This window comes from Stenella coeruleoalba, assembly GCF_951394435.1.
Source record: "Stenella coeruleoalba genome assembly, chromosome: 2".
NCBI classification, from domain to species: Eukaryota; Metazoa; Chordata; class Mammalia; order Artiodactyla; family Delphinidae; genus Stenella; species Stenella coeruleoalba.
In genome coordinates, this window is record NC_137147.1 from 77,385,919 (window position 1) to 77,412,668 (window position 26,750).

The 26,750-nt window shown below is 40.8% G+C and overlaps 1 protein-coding gene across 3 annotated transcripts in view; it reads left to right on the top strand.

The window, feature by feature from the left end:
* The window catches only part of FMN1 (formin 1), a 444,350-nt gene that overhangs the window by 138,437 nt on the left and 279,163 nt on the right, over window positions 1–26,750 (top strand). For 2 of the 3 annotated variants that reach the window (XM_079909633.1, XM_079909634.1), the window contains exon 6: window positions 3,477–3,594. In XM_079909633.1, coding sequence (XP_079765759.1) covers window positions 3,477–3,594 — 118 coding nt within the window. Of the gene's footprint in view, window positions 1–414; window positions 2,109–3,476; window positions 3,595–26,750 lie in introns of those variants that run through there. The other variant, XM_079909635.1, reaches the window with a different exon arrangement.

Consider the following 26,750-nt stretch of genomic DNA (forward strand, 5'->3'; position numbering starts at 1 on the left):
CTTTCTTTACTTTTCTTTCTTTGCTTCGGGCTCTGTAAGTGGCTGTTGGTCTGTGTGCACTGCTAGTTTTTTGTTTTTTGGGTTTTTTTTTTTGGCCTGGATGGCACAAGCTTCTGGCCGTGATTGAGATGGCAATAGAGAGCCCGTAAGAAGTATTTCGGTCATTTGCTGCTGATTCACTTTTAAATTTCTTCAGCTGCTCCGTGGGGGGGGGGGGGGGGGGGGGTTGAAGGCCGTCAGGAGCTGCTTGCCGGCTCAGCACTTTCTGGAGCCTCACTTGCTCACCAATGAGGAAGTTGAAAGTGACCAGGAGAACGGCCGGCACTGGGGCGGAGCTCGCGGCGAAGTCCTGGGCTGGGATGAGTGGGGGCAGGCTGACTTTCCCTACGACAAAAAGCCTTTTGTCCCCGGGAATAAATACGGAAGTCCCAGAGGAGCAGCCTCCCCAGTCCGTGTGTAGTAAGGTGCGCAGCCTCGGCTGCCTCTGGGCATAAAGCTCCGCGGACTTTTTACAGTTGCCCCGGACGCCCCATCACCGCGCAAACCGGAAGGAGGGCTCGGGAGGGACCAGAGCCCGGCCAAGTGTGCTCGCTCCGCGACTGAGTCCCACCGGCGGGTCCTGCTGTTCTCTGTCCTGGAAGTTAAGAACCGGTGGAGTGGAGAAACTGAGAGGGCAGGGGAAGATCGCAGAAGTGAGAATCTGCCGCCCAGGGCACGGCTGGGACATGGAGGACGTGGGTAACGCTCCGAATGGCAGTGATGGCTCGGAACCAGGACAACCCGAAGCCGGACTTGACGTGGCCCAGTCGATCCTGACCAAGTTCTCTATGAAATCCCTGTTTGGGTTTACGAATAAATTGGAATCTGTGCAGCCTGGAGAGGAAGATGCGGTGCTGAAAGCCTTCCGCAGTTTAGTGGTGGATCCCACGCCTCAGCTGGAGGAGCCCAGCAGTGGCTTGGATCCGCCGGAGGCGGAGGCTCAGGTTCCACCTGACCTCGGAAATGATGGGAAGACTCCGAGGGTGGAGACAGAGACGAGGTTGGAAGGAAGCCGGGGAGAAGCAGAGGCAGGGATTTCTCTGCCTGGTCAAGAGCTGCTTCCACTGGCTGCTTTGAGTGTGTGTAGAGACAATGTCATTTTGGTTCGCGGGACCCTGGTGAACACCACCAGTGATTCTGACTCTGATGATGGAGGCCAGGAGCCAGAAGAGGGAAGCAACATCAATGGCCCAAAGTCCCCTAGTGGTGTTTTATCTGAGCCATCTGAGCAGTCCCAAGAAAAGCCAGGAGATGGGAGGGAAAATACTGCCCCTGGAGAAAGGGGTGATGCAGAGCCCAGTGGAGAAGGTCCTCAAAGGACTCTGCAGGAGATAAGCAGCAAATTGGAACCCGAGGATGGTGGCCTTCAGACAGAGCATAGCCCCGGCCAGCGACAAGCTGGAGAAGAAGGTTCCAAAGTTCTACCTGTGGTAACAGACCAGAACTCAAGTGTTGGTGTCACTGAGAACACCTCTCCTAAAAAAGAAGTCCCTGGAGAGAAGTCCTTCCAGCTCCCAGCTTTTTTTAGTGGGCTTCGTGTGCTGAAGAAGGGAGCCCCAGCCGAGGTCGGGGAGACCATCACTGAAATTAAACCAAAGGACGGGGACCTGGCTTTGCTTAAGTTGACCCAGCCTGTCCAGAGGTCCCTAGCACAGGCAGGGCCTCAGGCAGTGAAGATGGGAGAGAAAACAAATGATCCGAAGGCCGCTCCCACTCTCCTGGAGCAGCTCTCTCAGCTGCTCAACATTGACGTCCCCAAAGCCGAATCAAAGGCAGAAGACCCTGAACAGCCCAGGGGGGAGGAGAGGAGTGGCAGCACTCCCCAGGAGAGCCAGAGCGGCCCCGGAGAAGCCCAGACCCAGGGAGGAGAGGTCAAGCCAAAGCCGCCAGAGACTACCTTGGAGGCCTTTAGAGCCCTATTCATCCGTCCCCCCAAAAAGGGGACCACAGCTGACACCTCTGAGCTGGAAGCTCTCAAGCGCAAAATGAGGCATGAGAAGGAGTCCCTAAGAGCTGTGTTTGAGCGGTCGAGGTCAAGGCCAGGAGATGGCCCCTCGGATTCCAAAAGCGTACGTAGCGTTGGGTTTTGGGTTTTGTCATAAAATGTGATGCTGCTGTATTTCTTTTCAGGTTTCCTATCAAAGAGAATCTCATATACCAATCTTAGTGACCCTCTTCTAGGTGAAAGATGATTATAGTCAAGTTGACCTTGTAAGGAGTATGGAGTTGGACAGAAGCGTTTTCTTTCTTCCTTATCTTTTTCTGGGTTGTTGTAAGAGAGGTATAAGTAAAGGTGTGCAGGTCAGAAAGCGAAACTGTCACTCTGAGTTTAAACATTAATGGGAAATGTGCTTCTAAAAACCAAGCAGCATGAGGAATCAATGCAATCTAGAACTATAGCCCAGATTTCCTCTCCACTTTATTATACCTCTGCGAACACTGTATCTTTCCTTTGAAGGTCTGCCACTTGGCGAATACCTGTTTGTGATGTGATTAAAATGTTCTGTGTTGGTTACAAGGCATCTTGATTGAGCACTGGGTTAGTGTGAGACTTGGGTTTTAATTCTAACTGCCAATTACTGGCTGGGTGACCTTGATCAGCAAAAAGAAGAAAATAACCTTTAATCTTTATTTGGTTGTTGCCAAGATTAAATGAAGTTAGCACGTAGTAACCATCTAATTAGTGAAAGCTGTTACTATTAAAAAAATTATTCAGGTAATTTGTAAGGACTAGCAAGCACTTGTCCAGTGGATCTTAAAATTCATAAGGGCAACAAATAAAATTTCTTGCTTAGTATCAATTTGGCATACAATTATCATTCCCTCATACATCAGTTAAATTTAAAGGTCTTTGGAAAAACTATCTTAGGTTGCAGTTAAAAACTAAATACAACATAGCATTCTCCTAGTTTTAAAAATCAACCCCTGTAAAAATAGCTTGAATGTGAAAACCAGCTCATTCATTTTTGTGTGTGTGGGAAAGAAAAAAAAGAAATGATCGATGTGGACATCTTAGAGAAGTGTATCTTGGCCTACAGGTAATGTTCATAGAAAATGCAAAACTAGTTTTTATATTATAAATAACCCTGGAGTTTGGGATATATTTCTAAACATCCCTATAAATGTACCCGATTATAGTATATTTGTATCTTCAGATCAAAGTGTACTTGTGATTTAAAAATAAAAGTTATATGCTAAAAATCATCTATTGAAGGTTGTGTAATACTTGGCCTTGAGTTATTTCTCTTTCCACCCCAACTGATCACTTTACATTTATAGAAAAGGATCGTATTGGAGTGAGATGTTTCAGTTACAGTGAATGAGAGCAATGTGCCATTAAAATTAATTTCAGAGTTAGCACAGTCGTTCTCAGGGATTAATTGGCCCTGGCCACGTTTCATTTAACTTACTCTTTTGTTTGCCCACTTTTCCAACAGCCTGACCACAGCCCCACTGAGCAGGACGATAGGACTCCTGGCAGACTCCAAGCTGTCTGGCCGCCCCCAAAGACAAAAGACACAGAAGAAAAAGTGGGATTGAAGTACACTGAAGCAGGTAATGGGAAAAGAAGCCAGGTACCAGGATGCATCTCTTGCTGCAGTCGCTTTTAGTTCTAGCTCAGTAGACTCACAGAATTTAAGTTTTTGTTTCATTATAAAATGTAATGCCGAAGGCTTTTCTTTTTGGTTTTGCTGTTAAAGTGAACCCTTGCACACTTATCGTTAATGAATCTCTTAGAGATGAAAGGTGAACGCCGTGGAATGAGTGAAGGGGGGCACATGTGTAAAGGAGGAGAACCTCGGGGGAACTAATGGAGAAGGTAGATTACAGATTCCTCAGGAAGCAGGTGGTTGGCCCTCACAGAGTGTCGTGTAAGCTGGCAGGGTTGCTGGCAGAGGTAGAGTACGAGACTCCAGAGCTGTAATCTGATGTGTTCTTTGTCTTTGAGTAATGCTTTTGAGCCACAGGAACCTTGTGCAGAGTGAACGTACAGATACCATATCAGTTACTCTTTCACTTTTGTTAGACAAAGCTTTATTTAATGCATGGCCAGTTTCAAAGCAATCTAACTCCCTGGAAACCTTCCCGGGAGCTTTGCTTGAATATATTTAAGTAGAATGGGAATCTAGATATTTTTACTCTTTAAGTGAAGGGTTCATGTGAAATTTAAAAAAAAAGAAAGAATGAGAGGAGGATATATCTTAATTGTATACATGTGCGTCTCTATGTATCTCTGATGAAACCTTTGTCTTCTTCCTGATATTTGAAGATTCCTTAACACAGACTTACGTTTTGCTGGTCGTCTTAGGTATGTGTGTATATTACCAGTCTGTATGGTTATACAGAAACACTTCTTTCAGTTCCTATTGGTTGATGACATAAGTGGATCAAAGTTTGGGTGGTTTAGTAATACACAGGTTTTTTTTGTAAGATGATAACATTACAATCAGCGATTGAGGACACAGCTGAATCTACAGCCTGATTGCTTTAGCCTCCATTTACACAATTGCAAACTTCTGACTACCCCAAGACATCAACTGCTTCATGACACTTCTTTCTGACCGGCTTGAATGACAGAAAGAAAGCTATCACAGCCTTGGTGAAAATGTATGTAGCTGTTGCATTCTTCTCGTCTACATTTGGTTTTTCCAAAATCGGATTGTTTTTTTGACTGCAATACTGTACCACCTACCAAGTTGTCTTTCCTATGATGTGGTACAGTTTGAACAGTGAAAAGTCCTGAAGTTCGCTTTAATGAAAATCCAGAATCCTATAAGTTCTTATTCCTAGTTTATGTTGGGGTGGCCATCTTCTTTGTGACGATGAGCATTTGCTGAGTAGAGAAGGAAGTGGCATAAACAGCTTTGCAATCTACTTCCAGTCATATTTGGGGGCATTTATACTCTACAGAGATTCCTTAGTCTTTGCTTCTGTCCTCTTCCGTTTCCAGAAGCTCAGAGGAGTGCTATCATTACCTTGCAGTGTAATTACACTCAAAGTCAGTAGCTGTCCCAGTCTCTCTCTTTTTTTTTTTGTAATGAAATGCGTGTTCTCCAAGCTGTCTAAGGTCTCGGATGAGATGGGGAAAAAAGGAGGGAGGAATTGATGAATAATGACAGTTCTCTTGGGTTCGTTCTGATGGCACAATGACAGCTTGCAACAGAGAGAAGGCTGGCTGTTGTCTGGAGAAGGCACCTAGGTCCCCAGCCAGTTCCCATGGGTGGCAGTACTGTGTCTTACTTACCGTGCTCCCGGCCAGGTCTGGTGCTCATTTTCTTGAGAGTCTTGTAGCGCTAATCACTGCTGATACACTCTGGAGGTTATCAAAGAAGATACTCCATGCCTGTAGGAAACTTTTTTTTACCCCATTACTCAGCCAACATATGGTTGTCTTGCCATTTACTGCTAATCTTTAGGAAGTTAACGTTTTTCTTGTGATTTTCTTGAGCTCTGTTGTTGAGAAATCTGGAGTCTTATAAGCATTTGGTTTATAACTTAACATATTTTGTGGTATTTCCATTGGTCTCCCTGCCCTTAGGGAAGTAGATTAAAATTGCCACTCTGTAGGGAGCACAGAGACAGAAAAATTCGTTCCAGAATATTTCAAGGTGTTTGAAGTCTTATGCTTTTACGTCGTCAGTGCTCTTAATTTTTCCTGGCATGTATAATTCATTAAATTAGTGAAAGGGGAGAGCGTGACTATTTATATTTCAAGTGTGCTATTGGAGTTCTCTGCTGTTGACATCGAAGCCCAGTCCTTGGCAGGGCTGGCAAAGAGATGGTGATTTTCATCATGAGTCTCTCACTGTCCTTGTGTTGCCCTCGGCTGCTTTGGATGTGCCACTGCTTGTGTTTCCCTCTATTCAGAGTTTATCGTTCGATGATCTTTTTCTGAGGGCCTAGGAGATCACCTAATACTGTAAACTCACTTTTGTTCAAGGATAAAAAAGAAAGAGCTGACCTAAGGGAAGCTGTCCCTTTAAACTATGGCTTCTGGAGTCCTCTTTGCCATGTGAGGGTAGCTGACCACTGATGCTGGTGCCCACTGCCTAGGATGCACTCTCCTGCCACTGCCAAAGTTATCAGCAGCGTCTATAGCTGCTGACGCTGCAGCTAACTCCCCTGGCAGCTAAAGCCTTCAGCTTCCACTAGAGCCTCTGCTGCCATTCTGATGACAGTGTGTCCGCCATTAAGGGCACTTCCACTGCCATTCTGTGAGCTCTTGGAGCCTCGGTGATGCGCCGGTTGAGAGGCACTAGGGCTCACTAGAGCTGTCACTCAAGGGACTTGCACAGGTGCTGGAGTTGACTTCTAGCATGCAGGGAGGGTCCCCTGTGTTCAGTCACACTGCACTTGAATTGCTCTGCTCAAATGAGAAAGAATTACCTTCTCCCAAGTCCTGTGCTGTGCTTTCACACCTTATTATCAATGCAATTCTGCTTTGCGTTTCGGATGCCTCACAGCTATTACGAGTGAAAAGAGCATTTCCCTCTATTCCTTGGAATTGGGCTGGGGACAATCTGAGTGACAGACTCCTTGTTCTGTTGTCTTTCCTCCTCTAGATACAGGAGCTTGCTCTCCAAACAAGCTTGGGGAAGTAGTCTTGCTTTTCTAGGAAGAATCTTTTAGTGGGCTCCATGCGCCCTTTTTTTTTTTTTTTTTTTTTGCGGTATGCGGGCCCCTCACTGTTGTGGCCTCTCCCGTTGCGGACCACAGGCTCACGGGCCCAGCCGCTCCGCGGCATGTGGGATCTTCCCGGACCGAGGCATGAACCTGTGTCCCCTGCATCGGCAGGCGGACTCTTAACCACTGCGCCACCAGGGAAGCCCCGCCTTGCCTCCTTAAATGGTTAATCAACTCAGCTGAGTCCCTGCCACTTTCTTGTGCTGCAGACCAGAAACATCTGGATGGAGTAAACTTGATTACCTTGTGAAGCCCGGGGCTAAGTAAAACCCAATCACAGCCAAGTGAAAAGGTGTGCTATGAAACAGTACAAGGGAATCTAAAAGAAAAATATGTCTACCTTTAAATTTAATGCTGCAAAAGCAGTTTATCTCATGAGAAACAGAACCAGTGATCTGTTCGTCCTCTAACATGCTGTCTTGTACGTGGTGAGGTCACATAAGTGTTAGTAACATGCCCAAAGTCTTTAAAAAAAGGACTGGAAATTATAAAGATCTAGGTATCATAGAATAATCATAGAGGTAACATGGGGTTAAACTTTTATCTCAAACTTGAATAAAAGAATTTTCTAAACCATATTAGGTCACTTTTTTCTTTTTGCTTTGTGAAGAATAAATGCACTTAGCCATATTTATTTTTTCTTTGGATAATTATACTATCACCATATCAGCCAGGGTCCTGTCAGGGATCAGGTGAGGATGATTTGATTGAGAGTTTGTGTGGACAGGGTTTGGGAAAAGCAATGAGAGATGAAGCAGCTCTCTGGGGTTAGTAATCATGGGAGGTGTTTACAGCCCTAGACCTGAAGGGGCAGGACGAGGAGAAGCTGCTGGAAAACCCAGAATGTCAGAGGGAGGCCGAGTGTTGTGGAGGGGGCTGCCGGACAGGAGCGATGGCCTTCACTGGAGGGATGCATCCGATACACGGTGACCTGGCGGCCGGAGGGAATTGTGGGCATAAATGCCCTGACTTCCTTCTCCGGCTCTCTGGTCTCCTGCCATCTCTGCCCTTCAGCAAATCCAAAGAGAAGTCAGAGGATCAGGATCCACTTTAGGCCAGACAACAGAGCCCAGAAAAGGACCCAGAAAGGGGGAGAGTGGGTCTAGGAGGCAAATAGAAGATACTCAGCACAGTTTCACCTGGAGTCAGTTGGCAGTGTAAGAAGGTTCTAAAGCCCATCAGTCTGTACGAAGAATTGGCAGCTGACCACACAGGGGTCTGATACAAGGGCACAAAGAAAAACTCCTGCTTTGGATCCCGTGGGAGGGTTATGTTTTCTACAGCAGTCAGTTCATAGAATATATAATGGCTATCATCGAGAGCATTGCTCTTTGCACACCTACTTCACCTTAGTGTAAAGGCTCTGTTTACTGATCTCAGAAAATCTTCCATATGCTTCCAACGTTTCCCAATGTTACAAAATAAAATAAATTTGGAAATATCCAGAAATATCACGGAGCAAAACAAACTCTCTATAATGTGTTTCATAGAGAGATCATTGCCACCTTGTTGAATTATGATAGGCCTATGTGAATTTAATACTTAAAATTAAAAAAAAATTTTTTTTAAATTAACTAATTTATTTTTGGCGCGTTGGGTGTTCGTTGCTGGGCGTGGGCTTTCTCTAGTTGCAGCGAGCGGGGGCTACTCTTCATTGGGTGTGCGGGCTTCTCATTGGCGGTGACTTCTCATTGCGGAGCACGGGCTCTAGGCGTGTGGGCTTCAGTAGTTGTGGCATGTGGGCTCAGTAGTTGTGGCTCATGGGCTCTAGAGCGCAGGCTCAGTAGTTGTAGTCGCTCTGTGGCATGTGGGATCTTCCCGGACCGGGGCTCGAACCCATGTCCCCTGCATTGGCAGGCGGATTCTTAACCACCGCGCCACCAGGGAAGTCCCATACTTAAAATTTTTATCACACTGTACAGACTGCTTTTTACACTTGAAAATGTGACTATCTTTGATTTTTACTACATTTAAACAATAATTATATTTATAGAGATTTCATGTTTTTCAAGTTATTATGTGTAATAATGAAAATAACAATGCTATAAATATTTTTGTTCATAGGTGTTTTCCTTTAATTAGAACACATTCCTTGTGGAATTGCTATATATAAGTGTATATGCCGTTTGCAGGTTTTTGGTGCATATTGATTGCCAAACTTAATTTTTTTTTTTTTTTTTGTGGTACGGGGGCCTCTCACTGTTGTGGCCTCTCCTGTTGCAGAGCATAGGCTCCGGACGCGCAGGCTCAGCGGCCATGGCTCACGGGACCAGCCGCTCCGCGGCATGTGGGATCTTCCCGGACCGGGGCACAGACCCGTGTCCCCTGCATCGGCAGGCGGACTCTCAACCACTGCGCCACCAGGGAAGCCCCAAACTTAATTTTTTATCTAAAGTTATTCAGTATGAAATCAGTACTCTTAAAACATTAAAAATGCTTTTCCCTCTTATCATTTGCTTTTTATTTTACTTGTATTTTCTGGTATAGAGGTTTTAAATATTTATATAGTCAAATCTACCTTCATTTTATTGTATAACTTTTCTTTTAGCTTGAGAGGACCTCCCCTACTCAAAGATCAGCTCTGTTTAAATTTCTGAAGTGATTTCTTTCCACCTCTTCCTTCCTTGTCTTCTTGTTTTCCATTTCATGTTGAAAACTTACTTCGGTGCCTAGCCCGAGGAAGAGAGCTAAGACAGCTTCTGTTTTTCTAAGTAGTTAATTGTACAGCAGGCTTCTGAAGTAATTATTCCTCTCCATGATAAGTTTAGCACTGTCTTGGGCTTTCTGTTCTCTTTTTGTATTTTGTACCAGTATCTTAATTATTGCAGCATTATAATGCATCTCAGAATCTGTTCAAGTTCTCAAGCATACTTTTAAAAATATTTTTTTAGCTTTCCTCTTATTTATTCTTCCAGAAAGCCTTAGCCTACTTGGTCAAGTTTCAGAAGGATTGCTTTGGGACTTTTATTGGAACTGCATTAATTTAGAAATTAATGTGAAGGTGGGAATGAGATCTTTAAAATGCTTAGTATTTCTACGCAGGAACATATCTTATAAAACTATTCAAGTTTTCTTTTCTGACTTAATAAACTAGATACATAGATGTGTAGATATAGATATATATCTTGTATTTTTTCTAAATGTATTCCCAGGCATGTTATTTTTTAAAAAGATACATGATATGAAATTGTATCTTGTGATTTATTTTTCATAAAAGTCAAGTGCATTCCTTAGAATCTAGTGACTCATGCATGCTAGATGCTCTGTAGATTTCCCTCCTGAGGTCCGGGCTAGACTGAGTGAAGGGCACTTTTGGACCAACTGATCTCAGGGGTCCGTCCCTCAGTTTTACTCTGGTTCGTGGTTCTTAGTGTTCTCAGGCTCTTTAAAAAACCTAATGATGATAGAAAGCTGTGGAAGAAGACCCTGCAGTTAATTTTGCATCTGCGGTATTTCAGACCCTCCCCCCACCCCATAACCATTTGTGGACACATCCCCCCATCTCTTGCCACCTCCCCAGGTGTAGATGAAGAACCTTTGCTGCAAATGCTCAACCTAGAGCTGGGCTTTCTTTCCTCTTCGTCTCCTATTTTGTGTTACGACGAATGGCCTGAAACGTCTCCTTATTTATTAGGATATTTAAAAAATATACCATCATGATGTGTGCCTGAGCATCCTGAGAGGAGATGAAGCTAATGTTTGTGAGATTAAAATGGCATCATTTGGGAAACTGGCAGTGACTTAATTACCCATGGGGAAAAAAAAAGGAGAAAAAGGACGAAGAAGGAAAGCTCTCACGTTTTCCGAAACAAAATGAACTTTCAGCATGCATCTGGAAAAGCCCTTCTCAGCACTGGCTGCACCTCAGAGCTGGGCTGGGGGCTGGCACATGGGCCACCCTACTTAGGGCGAGCGCTGCGGCTTTGGTAGTGAAGAGAACCTAGGTTGAGGCATCATGGTTACTGTGAACAGGCAAGCTGTCACTGTGTGTGGCATCTCTTGGGGATAACTCACACCGCCTTGAAACTTGGAGTAGCTCAGGGACATCCCTAGTTAGAGTATTTTAGGTAACCCATCCCTCAACTTAATAAAGATCCGCCTACTTTCTGGTTTGTGTCTAATTTAGGTTCCCTTGGTTATAAAGTGACAGAGCTGTGTGCCACCCTCCCTGGTGAGTCAGACATTCTTGCCTCACCAGCCAGGGAGAGCTATAAATATCTTGGCATATTTTATTGGCCTACAGTACCTTTAAAAAACGTATTCATTCACAGCTAACAGGCTGCATTAGCCATGAATGGACTTGCCTTTAAGGTCATATGTCTAGACAGATTATCCTAAGTGTCTTCTTTCACAGTCTAGGCTATAGGTTTATTCATTGTATATTTCACAGGACTTTGTGGTATGTTGCCATCACTTGCATGGAGTTATGATGATGGCCCAGAAATTGGAAGCTGTACAGATTAAAGACCAGGAAAACCTTGCGTCTTATAGCTGTAGAAAGAGGTCGTACTGGGAAACCAGAGGCGACATGAGTGTGTCAGGCTTCTACTTACTGTATATCTGGGAGCTGTGAGGAGGGAGATTGGCTTCCCCAACACAAATGGGAACTAAGGCTTGATATTATGCAGAGGGAATCCCAAAGTATGGACCAGTGACTCAGGAATCATATGTTGTATTCCAGGAAGTATTAGTAAAGGTCTTTAGCTCAGAGGAAAAGAGATTAAAAGAGAGATTAAAAATTCTGTATTTTAAGAGATTAAAATATAGAATCTGAAATTTTAGAATATTAAAAATTTAGAGCTGCAAGCATCTTAGAAATAATGTAATTCATCCTATTCGTTTTACAAATGAGAGCCAGAGGTTATGACTTGCTGAAAGATACACGTAATTAATAAGAGAGCTGAAATGACAATTGGAAGTCGTTGGGGGGGGGGGGCATTGGAGAGTGATGGATTTTTTTTTGTTTTTCTGCCAATATACTGACAATTAAAGCTCCAGCAAGGAAAGCACAGGGAACAGGAGCATTTAAGAATTATGCTGCTTATTATAAAGCAAAGAATTATGAGACCACAGTGAGTCCATCTGCATAATAAAGGAGAGGATATGAGTACCATACCAGCTCACCAGACACATCCACAGAAATCGTCTGGGTCATTTCATGCTGCTTTTTGACTCATAAAAATAGAAAAGGGGAATTTTAATGGTATCTTTAATGCTTTTGAGGCTCACTTAAGCAATGTAACGCAAATAAAAATGCTTCTGGTTTGTGGATTCTTGCAAAGTTCAGGTGGGGCTCTTTGCTGGGCCCAGTTTGTGTGCTGAAGTGTAGGGTGCATATGTATTTGATTTTAGGAGGTCCATGAACAAATATTTTTATCTTAACGGTTGTGTATTTCAGTAGTTTTATTGTTGTTTTAGAGAAAATGAGTACTAAAATCCACTTTGAAGCTGCTTTTGGGCAGATGAGGCTGAAATTTGATATGCCATATCCTATGCCACACCTTCACAGATACCTCCTTTCAGTATTTTTCTTCCTCAGAATTTCTATCCAGGTGGCCCCATTTTTCTTCCCTCCCTCAAATCTTCATCTGTCGCCAGCTGCCCAGTGCTTGTTCTCTGGGTCCTCCACCAAGCAGCCACTCTACAGTTCCAGCCTCAGCACCCTCCCCTCCGGCCCTGCCACACCTTTTCACTTGCAGCCCATTGAATTCCTTCCACTGATCTACCTTTACTGTGCTGGAGCTGCGCACTGGCTCAGCGAAGAAAGGGCACTCACTCCTTCAGATCCCTCCGGCAGAGACGGCAGCCGGGGCATCGTAAATGCTTTCCTCTTTGGTAGAAAGAACAAATGACTGTATTTCTGAGGAATAACTAAAAGCAAAGTTTCAATAGCCAAACTCTGGAGCATTCGTCCCCAGATGAAGGATGAGAACATATGATGGGAAAGGTAGAATACTGTCTCAGAGAGAAAGGAAAATTGAACTAGGGAAATCTTAGGGACATGCTTAACTTTGGAATTTCCTTTACTTTGGGTTTTGTGGGTTTGAGCATCAAATAGACTTGAGTTTGAAGTTTGACTCTGCCATGTACTAGCTGTGACCTGAGTTGATATCCCTCTTTATAAAAAAGGACAATGATGATAATTTAAAATAACTATTGTAAAGATAAAAGGAGGTAATATATGAAGTTCGACGGCATCACAATTAGCCTTTTATCTTATTTTATTATTTTTAAAATTAATTTATTTATTTTTGTGGTACGTGGGCCTCTCACTGTTGTGGCCTCTCCCGTTGCGGAGCACAGGCTCGGGACACGCAGGCTCAGCGGCCATGGCTCACGGGCCCAGCCGCTCCACGGCATGTGGGATCCTCCCGGACTGGGGCACGAACCCGTGTCCCCTGCATCGGCAGGCGGACTCTCAACCACTGTGCCACCAGGGAAGCCCCTAAAATTTATTTTTTGACTGCACCGAGCAGCTTGCGGGATCTTAGATCCCCAAGCAGGGATTGAACCTGGGCCCACAGCAGTGAAAGCACGGAGTCCTAACCACTGGACCGCCAGGGAATTCCCACAATTGGCTTTTTTTTTTAAATTCTTATTTATTTTTATTTATTTATTTTTGGCTATGTTGGGTCTTTGTTGCTGCACACGGCCTTTCTTTAGTTGTGGCGAGCAGGGGCAACTCTTCGTTGCTGTGCTCTGGCTTATCATTGCAGTGGCTTCTCTTGTTGCGGAGCATGGCTTCTAGGCGTGTGGGCTTAGTAGTTGTGGCTCGCAGGCTCTAGAGCGCAGGCTCAGTAGTTGTGGCACACAGGCTGAGTTGCTCCGCGGCATGTGGGATCTTCCTGGACCAGGGATCAAACCCGTGTCCCCTGCATTGGCAGGAGGATTCTTAACCACTGTGCCACCAGGGAAGCCCCCCACAATTGGCTTTTTAAAAAACAGTTTATATTGAAGTGTAACACACATGTGGAAAATTGCTTGTATTATAAGTGTTGATGAAAAAATTAATCACTCAATCTAAGAAAGAAATGGAAAATTTTATTCGAGACAAATTGAGGCTTATAACCCAGGAACAGGCTCTCAGAAAGCTCCGAGAACTGTTTTGCCCATTAGAGGTAAAAGTACAATTATATATGTTTTTGAGACATAGGGCTGTACATTGAATGGTGTATTACTGACAGTTTACACCATCCAGATCTATGTGTACAAAGCGAGTAGTGGGTCATGGGTCATCGTGACCCCTTACAAGATGAAGAAGGAAGGGTGTCTCCAGAGGAAGAATCTTGTTGATGCTAGGAGAAGGTTGCTGTTTTTGGTTGAGCAGGTGTTTCTGCAGATGGGAAGGTTTGGGCAATGCATAATGCAGATACACAACACACAGTAGAGGGGAGAGAGGAAGCCAAAGCTCAAAGAAAAAATTTTATGTGTAAATTTTCCTTAACTTGCCTTAGAATACAAATGTTTATTTCATCACAGATGTATAGCTCTATGAATTATAACAAAGTGAACATACTCTTGGAACCACTCTGCAAATCAAGAAATAGTATTGGGTTGGCCAAAAAGTTCCTTCCGGGTTTTGCCATAACATGTTACAGAAAAACCTGAACGAACTTCTTGGTCAACCCAGTACCTTGCCTACACCCTGGAAGCCCCTGTCTTGCCCCCTTCCTATCACCGCAATTACCTTTTTCCTCCAAAGAAACCATAGTTCTGACTTCTAACACTATAGATTAGTTTCAGCGCTTTTGAACTTAACATAAATGGATTCATTTCGTGTCTGGCTGCTTTGCTTCAACGTTATGCTTGTGAGAACCAAACACGTTATCGCATGTACCTGTAATCCGTTTGTTTTCATTGCTCTGTACTACTCCGTTGTATGAATCACAATGTATTTATCCACCCTAAGGACATCCGTGTTGTCCTCAGTTTTGGGCTGTTACGAGTATGCTGCTGTTCACTTTCTTGTACGTGTCTTTTGGTACACAAAGGAACACATTTCTCCTTGGTATATACCTGGGAGTGGAATTGCTGATCATAGGGTGTGTCTGTATTCAGTGTCAGTAGATGATACCAAACACTCTTCCAAAGTGATGGTTATCAATTTATACTGCCGTCACCAAAACATCACAGTTCTGGTTGCGCCACATCTTTGCCAACATTTGGTTTGGTTGGTCTTTCTAATTCGAGCCAATCTGCTGTTAATTGGTGTTTCCCCAGTCAAGCACTTTTTTATATGTTTATTGGCCATCGGATATCCTCTTTTGTGAAGCGCATGTTCAGATCACTTGTCCATTTTTTAAGACGTAGACTATCTTTTATTATTTCGTAGAGAAGTTATTTTTATATGCTGGATATGAGCCCTTTGGTTAATTGTGTTGGAAATATTTTCTCTTACTCTGTGGGTTGGCTTTTCACTCTCTTAATGGTGCCTTTTGATGAACAGAAATTCTCATTTTTACTATAATCAGTCTTGTCCTATGGTTAGGGCATTTTGAGCCTTATTAAAGTAATCCTTTCCTAACTCAGTTATGAAAATATTCCCTTAAATTATCTTAAGGAATTAGTGCTCTTTATTTGTCATTTAGACTTGCAATATACTGGGCATTGATTTTTGTGTATGAGTTGAGGTGGGGATCAAGTTTGTTTTTTCTATATTAAAATTATCTGGAATTATTTATTTAAAAACCCACCTTCTTCCCCTGGACTCTTTCTTCTGTTCCAGTATTCTCTAGGTTTTATCTAACCTTGTAACAGTGTAACACTGTCTTAATGACCACAACTATAATAAGTCATGATCTACTAGTGTGTCCTTTTACCTTGGTTATTCTCAGCTCTTTGCATTTCCATATGCGTTTTGGAGTTACTTTATCAATTTTGACATTATTGTTTTGATTGCATCAACATCTTTACAATGAGTTTTTAATTCCGCAAACATAATATGTATCTTTCCCTACATACTTATTTGAATATAGCCTTTTCTGATTTCTCTGTTTAGTTTTCTTTGTGAAGGTTTTAGCTTCCCTTAAATTTAAATCTACTCCCAAGTATTCTAAAATTTTGATGCAGTTGTGCACATGTTTTTTAAAATTCCATTTTCTGACTTTTTTTGTTAGATAGAATCTCTCTCAATAAAATAGTAAATATAAGTTATTGAACTGTTTCCTGATTTACAAACCTTTTAATCACTTAGAATCTTTCACTGTTGCAAACAATACTTTAATGAAATTATTATACATCTATTTTGTGCATACCTGTGAGTACTTTGATAAGATAGAAGCAGAATTGTGTGTTAGAGTTCCTACTCATTTTTTTTTTTGAGTTCCTACTCATTTTAACCACTGGTAGATACTACACAGTTGCCCTCTCGAAATACTGAACCCACTAAATATACTCAACTAACACAAGAATGTCCATTACTCGCACTTCACCAATATTCATTTAGCTTATGCCAGTCTAAGGTTAAAAATTGCATACTACTGTTTTTAATTTGTATTTCTCAATACTAGCATAGTTGGACATCTTTTCATTTTGTCTTCTTTTGTGACTTGTTTGCTTGTATTCTTTGCCCTTTTGTAAATTGGGTCATTAGTCTCTATTCTTACTGATTTGAAAGCAGGTTTTCGTACATTAAGGCAGTTAGTCCTTTGTTGTATATATCGCAATCCTAGTCTTTAGCTTGCCATGTCTTTTACCTTTTGCCTTCATTCATTATATGGAAATTCTATGTTTCATGTCGTTATATCTTTTCTGGAGTTGTCGTTATTGTTGATGGTCTGAAGGAAGCCTTCCCTAACCTAAAGTTGAACAATATGTACATTTTAACTAATATGCATATATGTTTAGATTTTTATTCAGTCTAGAATTTGTTTCTGTGTGTGGCATACATAAGGATGTGTTGTTAAGGGTGGCAGTGTGCTGTAGGGAGCTTAGGTTATGGAATCTAATGACATGGAGTGAAATTTTAGGCTTCAGCGGTTACTGAAGCAAGTTAATTACTTTTTACTGGGCAAGTTACTGGGCAAGATGATTTCCTATTTATTTGTGCTTAGGTTCCTTATTTGTGTAAAAAAATTGTTTTTAGTAGTCAACAAAATAATGCATTTAGGGACCTTAGCACAGTGCCCGGCTCATTGTGGAACGAAAATAATGTAAGCTACTGTTAGTTTTGTCCTTCCCAGATTGACAACTATTTGCCCCAACATTTAATAAATAGTTGGTTCTTGCTCGGCAGACATGGAGTGCTAACTGTCACATATATAAATGCCTTTCTATATGCTGATTTATTTCTAGATCCTTTAATATTTTTTGTTTATGTTTATCTAGACCTTGTGCCAATTTTGTGTCTTTGCAGTTGATATAGTTTTAAAGTTATTTAAATATCTGGCATTTCAAATTACCTCAATTCTTCTTTTCCTGCTAAATTTTGTTGGGTAGTTGTAGACATAGACTCTTATGTATGAACTTGAAAGTCAGTTTCTCAAGATCTATGAAATGATGAGATTGGAATTTCCATTGGGATTATATTAAATCATAGATCAATATGAGAGGCCTGGTAATACTGAGTCTTCCTATCCAGGAACATAATTTATCTCTCTGGCTATTCAGAATTTCGTTTAGGTTCTTCAGTAAAGCTCTACAGTTTTCTTCTTATAGCTCGTGCCATTTAACTTAATTTTTGCAGACTTAATTAAAAATGGTATTCATCTGTCATGTTTTAAAATGGTTTTGTTGGTATAACAAAGCGATTTTCATGTTTCTAATTCTGATTTTATACTCATGTTAGTTCTAGTTTTTTTCAGTTGAGAGCCTTGGAATTTTTGTAGACAAATCATGACAGCTTGTGTTTTTTATTATAAAATATACAGAAAGTAAAATTTATTATCTTAACCATGAAAAGTTATCATTTTACTCATTGAAAACATTTATTAACACTCTGTATATTAGCACATAATGGTTTACACAATAGGTGAATAGGTGTTAGCCATTTTTAAGTAGAGTTCAGTAGCGTTAAGTATATTCATGTTTGTGTGACAGATTTTCAGAACTCTTTTGTCTTGCACAACCGAAACTATACTCATTAAACAACTCTTCATTTCTCCTCTCTTCCCAAACTCTGGCAACCACTATTCTATTTTCTATTGCTATGAATCTGACTACTCTGGGTACCTCATGGAAGTGGAAGCCTACAGTATTTGTGTGACTGGCTTATTTCACTTAGCATAATGTCCTCAAGATTCATCCGTGTTGTAACATGTATCAGAGTTTCCTTCCTTTTTAAGGCTGAATAATATTCCACTCTGTGGTCTGTACCCCATTTTGTTTATCCATCCATCCGTCAGTAGACACTTGGGTTGCTTCCACTTTTGAGCTATTGTGAATCATGCTGCTATCACCATGGATGTACAGATATTTCCTTGGGACCCTGCTTTGAATTCCTTTGGGTGTATACCCAGATGTGGGATTGCTGGATCGTATGGCAATGTTCTCTTTATTTTTTGAGGAGTCTCCATATTGTTCTTCATAGCTGCCGAATGTATAGGGATACATTCCCACTACAGTGAGCAAGTTCCAATTTCTCCACCTTGTCAACACTTGTTATTTTCTGAGTTTTTGTTTGTTTAATATTAGCCACGCTAATCAGTGTGGTGTCTCATTGGGTTTTGATTTGCATTTCTCTAATTATTAGTGATGTGTGTCTTTTCAGGTGCCTTTTGGCCACTGGTGTATCTTCTATGGAAAAATGTCTATTCAAATCCTTTGCCCATTTTTAATCAGGTTTTTAACACTAGAAAATAAAACACAAATCGTTACCTATCTTTTTTTTTTTTTTTTTTTGTGGTACGCGGGCCTCTCAGTGTTGTGGCCTCTCCCGTTGTGGAGCACAGGCTCCGGACGCACAGGCTCAGCGGCCATGGCTCACGGGCCTAGCCGCTCCACGGCATATGGGATCCTCCCAGACCAGGGCACGAACCCGTGTCCCCTGCAACGGCAGGCGGACTCTCAACCGCTGCACCACCAGGGAAGCCCTACCTATCTTTTTTTTACTAGACCTTTTCTACTGCCTAGGGCCTCCAAAACAAAGCTAGAAAAGTGGTGATTAGTAGACTTCCTTGTGCTATTCCTGATTTTATAGGCTTCCTTCTAATGTTTTCCAGTTAAAAATTATGTTGGTCAGAGATTTTTTTTGATCAATTATCTTTATCAAGTTAAGGAACATTCTTTATATATCTGGGCTTCTAAGTGTTGATATCACAAAAATTAGTTTGAGTTTAATGTATGAAGGATATATTTACTGAAATGACTGTGTGATTCATGTGATTTTCTTTAGTCTGATTATCCAGTAATTGCGTTTTAGATTCATTACTGTGGAACCATCTCTGCACTATTTCATCATGATGAAATGCTGAATTTGATTTGCTGATTTTCTGGTCATTTTAAATAAGGAAAGGTCTTAGCCAAATATAATGAATTTTGTGAATTCAAGATAAGGGAAACTATGGGGACATTTTCTATATTTTAAGTAGCAAAGTATACAGTGACTCCACAGTGGCGCACAGGATTTGTTAAAATGGAAACAACAACCAAATGGTTTTTAGATCTGCCCCGTGTGTTCTCTGATGTTATTTTTTTCCTCAGTGTTAAGATTTCTTCTTCAGTGTAGCACCAATCAAGATAAGTGGAAATGAACCTTGAAAAACAGTTGCTATTGTGTGTTGAGTTACATGGCATAGTGAGGGCGACTCCTAGGGGATTTCCCTTGACTTATTTAGAGCACATATTCTATCTTGTGTTGTAATCTTAGAAGTTGCAGGTAAATGGTGGTGACATCAGTTACTGTTGCTTCTAGATCATACCTAACTCTTATTTAGTAACATCTAGCACATTATTAGTGTCTAATTCATTGATTATTAATTCCACTATTACAAATAATAATATGTTCATGCATTCATTTAGCAAATATTTACTGAGCATCTACTATATACTGGTAAGTTTGATAGATGCTTGGAATTCAGAGATGTGTCAGGCAAGATCCTTTCACTCAAGCAACTTGGTTCTTTTTGTTTTTGCTTTTTTTGGTGGCAGGGTAGTAGGTAGGTGACAGAGAGTAGCATGGGGGAGAGAGAGATGAAATGTACACAGATAAGTGCAATAAAATGGTCTAATAGTCTTATTGAAGAATGTATAGCATATCATAGAACACAAAGGCAAGTATGATCAATCCTATTTGGGGGAACTAGGACAGGCCTCCTGAGCAGACATGGAAGATAGCAGGCTGGATAAGTCAGGTGGTCAGGTGGAGGCAAGCTAGACCAAACAGGCAGAGGAAGGATGGAGCAGGACTTGTTTGAAGAATAGCAGGTAGTTTATTATGACTGATAGATAAGAGGCAAGGCGAGTGATATGCAAGGGCATTATGTCTGTAGACTTTGAGCAGGTCAGGTCTTCAGGAGAGAGAAATTATATGGCGTGAAGATTTTAGGCAGGGGAGTAACAGAACCAGATACAGGTGTTGTCAGACTGCTTTAGAGGTATCGAGGATGAGTATAGATCTGGCAGGGAGGTGAGTGGCTGCTGTGGAGAAGTAGGAAGACCAGTTTGGAGTGGTCCTTATAGTGGTCCAAAGGATAGATGATAGGGGCAGTCAGTGATTTCTACTTTCTTGTGAACAGATGCATTTAAAAAAATCTTTGTGATACTCAGTGATAACGGAATCAGAGTTAATAAAAAGCCTAGGTGCTCTTGGTTTCCTTTTCGGTGATGGCTTATACCTTTTGCTAAGCCTATTGCCAGGGCTACTAGAAGAATAAAATAATTTGAATTTGAACTCTTTTTGCCCAGCCTGGAATGAGTGTGGGACTTAATAGTGATATATAGTTATCCTTCTGTTTATGGATTACCCAATCCATGGATAAAATATGTGTTCAGCTCTAGGTCAATTTGCTTGAAACAAACTCACACAAAACCAGTTGTCTAAAACCAATTTACCTAAATTAATATTCTCAACGTATTTCTGTCTTCAACAGTAAGTAATTGTGTTTGCACCACTCAGGCACAATAACCCAGTGCCTTCCCACCAGGGCGTCTCTGTGATGAGTCACTTTTTGAGGGCATTAATTGCTCCTTCCTAGTCAACAAAATCAATACCTTACATTTCAAACTTGGTAAACCATTTACCTCTGCCTCTTTATCTTTCACATTCTACCCATCCTTCCCCCAGTTCCAGCGTTGCTTCCTTTAGAAAGCCTTTGGAAAAAAAAAAAAAGCCTTTGACTATCCCACCCTCTCATGAGTGTCTGTGAATCCTTTGGCCACCAGGTACTACCTAAGATAGGTCATCTGTTGTTGAATTTTTATTTAAATTGTACATCATTTAACATTTTATGCGTTTGTTTTATATCCCAATTCGTCTCTCAGTCTTTAGTGAGGGGAAAAGTAATCTGGGGATCCTGTTAATTCAGGTATCTGGAGCAGGGACCGTGAATCTGCCTTTTTCACAAGATGCATGGGTATTTTGGCTATAATGCTAGATGAGTAGTCTTTAAACTGGGGGATGCAGAAGGACCCTCCAAGGGGTAGAGGCATGGATAATTTTGAGCAAATTACCTTCCACATCCTCAGCTTTCATTAGTACTCTCTTAATTTAAATGGATCGCCTACCCAATTTATAAAGGGAAGGTATCTCACCTATTGCAAATCTGGCTCTACTTTGCTCAGATGTGAAAACCTCCAGGGTGTCAAAGAAAGGATAATTTCAAATAATGGTATCTGGGAGGCCTTTATTAGAGGACCAAAAAATTGATCCTATCCATTCCAATAAGATACATTTCCAATTAAATTTTAATTTTTAATAATTATCATATTTCAATATGTTTTCATAGTTAGGTGCTAATAAAATATTTTTATAACTCAGCCCAGAAGTAAACCTAAAACTACTTTTGTGATCAGAGAAAATTTTTAAAAATCATTTTTACATTTGTATTCCTTGGAAATTATGAGAGGGTGAATAATAGGCATTGAAGCATAAAACTATTACTTTTGGATAAATTCTGTTAAAAAGAAAAGAAATTGAAATGTTTAAAAGGAGGAAAAGGACCGGGTAAAATTCCTGAATGTTAAAGCCATCTGTTCACAGCCTTTTTAAACAGATAATGCTGAATGGCAAATATGGTATTATTAGAGTCTATTAACTACATTTAAAAGAGTAATCATTATATTTTTAAGATTAGTATTCATAAATTGTCCAGAATTTGTTTTTGCAACTGTTTAAACTTACAGTGACAAATTTCAGATGTCAGTTTAAAAATGTGTGAGGAGTATGGTATTTTTTAGAAAAATTGTAGTGGGTGTATGAGCGTAAGTTTGAAGAGCACTGTTCTGGTTTGTACTTTGAAAACTGCTGCCTCAGAATCACCTGTGACCATGTTAAAAATGTAGCTCACTGGATGTGATCCAGGCATGATCATGTGTGTGATAATAGCTGACATTTATTTAGTTCTGTGTGCCAAAGAAACTGAAAGTGGCAGGTTCATTTCTGCAAAACGTGTCAATGCTGTTTGCCTTTCCCGAGGGCATCGCAGGACTCCCTTCCCTGTGGCTTACTGCCTTGTTCTTAGTGGCTATAACCGGAGCCTAAGGTTATAAAGGAACCAGCCAATTCCCTCCGGTATGAGCCTGCTCAGAGTACTTGCTCCCCTCCCTTCCCACCCCTGCACCTGTGGAGTCAGCCCATCTCTCTAGAGTCTCAGGGAAGAAGCTTCTAGACTCTTCCCCCAACCTCCTCACACTTTCTTTCCCCTCCTCACCCAAACTCAGATCAGCTGTAGGGTTTGAAGGAGAGTGGGAATGTGTGTCACTACCAGGAACAAAGACATTCTGTCTTGTTGTGCTGTACCTGGAGGACCATCCTGCTTCTGTGTCAGGTATGAGCTGATCGTCCAGGACTCTGAGCCACGTCTCTGGGAGGTCAGTGAGACGGGAGTGTGGTTTCTGTCTTGCTTTGTTCTTTTCTTTCTCTAAAGTGAATCAATGTCTTTATTTATTTAAAAAAAATTTTTTTGGAGTATAGTTGATTTAAAATGTGTTAGTTTCAGGTATACAGCAAAGTGATTCAAGTGTATGTGTGTGTGTATATGTATATATATATGTACATTTTTCAGATTATTTCCGTTATAGGTTATTACAAGATATTGAATACAGTTCCCTGTGCTATACGGTAGGACCTTGTTGTTTATCTATTTTATGTATAGTAATGTGTATCTGTTAATCCAAAACTAGTAATGTATCCCTCCCCCCCGTTTCCCCTTTGGTAACCATAAGTTTGTTTTCTGTGTCTTTGAGTCTGTTTCTATTTTGTATATACATTTATTTGTATTATTTTTTAGATTTCACATGTAAGTGATATCATACAACATTTGTCTTTCTCTGTCTGACTTCACTTATTCTCTAGATCCATCCATGTTGCTGCAAATGGCAATATTTCAGTCTTTTTTTATGGCTGAGTGATATTCCATTGCATATATATATATGTATATATATCTTCTTAAACTGATCATCTGCTTATGTGTATGTGAGTTGTTTCCATGTCTTGGCTATTGTAAATAGTGCTGCTGTGAACATTGGGGTGCATATATCTTTTTGAATTAAGAGTTTTCATCTTTTCTGGACATATGCCCAGGATTGGGATTGCTGAATCATATGGTAGCTCTATTTTTTACTTTTTTAAGGACCCTCCATACTGTTCTCCATAATGGCTGCATCAGTTTACATCCCTACCAACAGTGTAGGAGGGTTCCCTTTTCTCCACGCCCTCTCCAGCATTCATTATGTGTAGATGTTTTGATGATAGACATTTTGACTGATGTGTGATAATGAGGTGATACCTCACTGCAGTTTTGATTTGCATTTCTCTAATAATTAGTGATGTTGAGCATCTTTTCATGTGCCTGTTGGCCATCTGTATGTCTTCTTTGGAGAAATGTCTGTTCAGGTCTTCTGCCGATTTTTTGATTGGATTGCTTGTTTTTTGATATGGAGCTGTATGAGGTGTTTGTATATTTTGGAAATTAATTCCTTGTCAGTCACATCATTTGCAAATGTTTTCTCCCATTCCACATTTTGTCTTTTCATTTTGTTAATGGTTTCCTTTGCTGTGCAAAAGCTTTTAAGTTTCATTAGGTCCCATTTGTTTATTTTTGTTTTTATTTCCATTACTCTAGGAGGCAGCTCCAAAAATATATTGCTGTGATTTATAACAAGGAGTGTTCTGCCTATGTTTTCCTCTTGGAGTTTTATAGTATCCGGTCTTTCATTTAGGTCTTTAATCCATTTTGAGTTTATTTTTGTATATGGTGTTAGAGAATGTTATAATTTCATTCTTTTACATAGCTGTAGCTGTCCTGTATTCTTTTACATAGCTGTAGCTGTCCTGTTTTCCCAGCACCACTTATTGAAGAGACTGTCTTTTCTCCATTGTATGTTCTTGCCTCCTTTGTCTTAGATTCATTGACTGTAAGTGTGTGGGTTTATACTTGGGCTCTGTATCCTGTTACATTGATCTATGTGTCTGTTTTTGTGCCAGTGCCATACAGTTTTGATTACCATAGCTTTGTAATATAGTCTGAAGTCAGGGAGAGTGATTCCTCCAGCTCCATTCTTCTTTCTCAAGTTTGTTTTGGCTATTCAGGATGCTTAATATTAATAAGGATTAGAAATAAGTCAGTTACTACAGAGTTCAAAGTCATTTTAAAAACTAGATGTGGTGCTTGCTTCGGCAGCACGTATACTAAAATTGGAACGATACGGGGAAGATTAGCATGGCCCCTGCGCAAGGATGACATGCAAATGCATGACATGTTCCATATCTTTTATATGTATAGCTGATTCACTTTGTTATAAAGCAGAAACTAACACACCTTTGTAAAGCAATTATACTCCAATAAAGATGTTAAAAATAAAAACTAGATGTGAATGGTTACAACCCTGATAAGATGTATAGGACAAAGAACAGAAAGAAGTACAGCAAAATACTAACAGTGGCGTCTTGGGGGGTGGATTTTCATGTTTTCTGAATTCCAGTTCTTAAATATAAGCATGCTTCTATTGCTTTTACAATTTAGAAACCTCTTCTAAATTATCCTTTCTGAGAGGGGGGGATACCAGACACTCATAACTGGCACAAATGGATACTCTGCTGCTTGTACTCCAAGAGGGTATTTCCATTTCTCAGTGATAATGACTAATAACGAATCTGTGTTTTACATCTGTCAGGCCCTATGGAAATGAACTAAATGTTATACATGGATTAAATAACTGTAATCCTTAGTGTAATGTTATGAGGTAGATAATTATTCATAGTTTACTAAGGAGGGTACTGCAGCTTAGAAAAAATTATATACTTTTCTTGGGTTTTACAAAGCTAGTAAAGAGAGAAGCCAATATTTGAACCTTGGTTTTGCACCATTAAACTGATAGGCATGTCACCTTACACCAGCTCACACCATGCCCCGTCCTTTTTCAGTAAATATAGAGGCATTTCTAAGAACTGAAATGAGGATCCACTTTGGAATGAATGGAAAGAAATATCGGATATGGAGTGATGATGAAAGGCTAAAATGGTATAATGTGTTCTTACATGGAATTATGTATAGAAGAAATAATTCACATAATATACATTCAACAGTAATTTTATTTGAAGTGCATCATTTATTTAAGTAGTATAGCCTGAACACCTCCTACATGCCAGGACTTGTTTAAGGCATTTGAATACATCAGTGAATCAAGAAGAATACAATTCCAGCTTTCTAGGAGCTTGCCTTCTAAGGGAGTGGGGGAGGATGATGGTGGTGAATAGAGATAATAAAGAAATCAAGTAAATAAACTGTAGATTAGATGGCGATAAATGCTATGGAAAAGAAGAGCCAGATGAGAGGCATTGGGATTGTAGTGGAAGGGTTGGTTACAGTTTTAAATAGTGTGGTCAGCGTAGGACTCCTTACGACTATGACGTTTGAGCAAAGAAATAAGAAAAGAGAAAGAGTTAAGGGAATGCAGGGGAAGGGAAGCTCCAGTCCAAAGGCTCTGAGGACAGAATGGGTGTTGTGTGGTCTGGGTAACTGCAGTTGTTAAGCAGTTAGCCAGAAAAGGAGATTTGAGAAGAAATGTAGAGTCAGCTCTTCTTAACCTTGGGTCTAAGGACCTCTAAGGAGTCCAGGGATAGAATTCAGGGGTCTATTAATTTGGGTGGGAAAAAATTTCACTTTTATTTTTAACAATACCATCTAACTGAAATTTAACATTTTTCAGCAGACCAAAAACCTAGAATAAATTAGTAGAACCAATGACCTTGTCAGCAATAGAAGTCATAGATATTATCATATCACATGATAGGTGTTGCAGGTATCTTAAAATATGGTTGTGTTCATCATCGCATCACATCAAAATTATGTTAGTAATTAGACCTGCCACTAGATCCTCTTATTTCATGTATTAATAAAGGGAGTACATGTGTTACTATATCACAATTAAAATTAAAACTGAGTTGGTTTCCTCTGTAGTCCGTTGTATTTCATTTTATACATCTAAAAATATTATTTGGAGACGGGATCCATAGAGACTGCCAACTGCCAAAGGGGTCCATGGCACAAAACAGACGAAGGAACCCCTGACAGGCAGTGTTGCAGGCCAGTGTGGAATCTTGTTTGATGTTGGCCTTTGTGCTGAGGGTGAAATGGCAGGAGCTGTGAGAGAATTTTGAGCAGAGGCTTGACATGATTTTCTTTTTGTCTGGAAAAGCCCACTCTGGCTGCTGTGTTGAATTAGGGACTGGGGCACGGGGAAGGGGAGTCTGGGACCAGGCAGACCCACATCACAGTTATTAGATCACGTTGGTGATCCAGGCAAGAAATTGTGCTTGCTCAGGGGATGGTGGCATGGACTACGGGTATAGCAAAGGAGGCAGTAAAAAATAATCAGATTCTGGATTTGTTTTGGAGGCAGAACCATCGGGATTTCCTGATAGGTTGGAT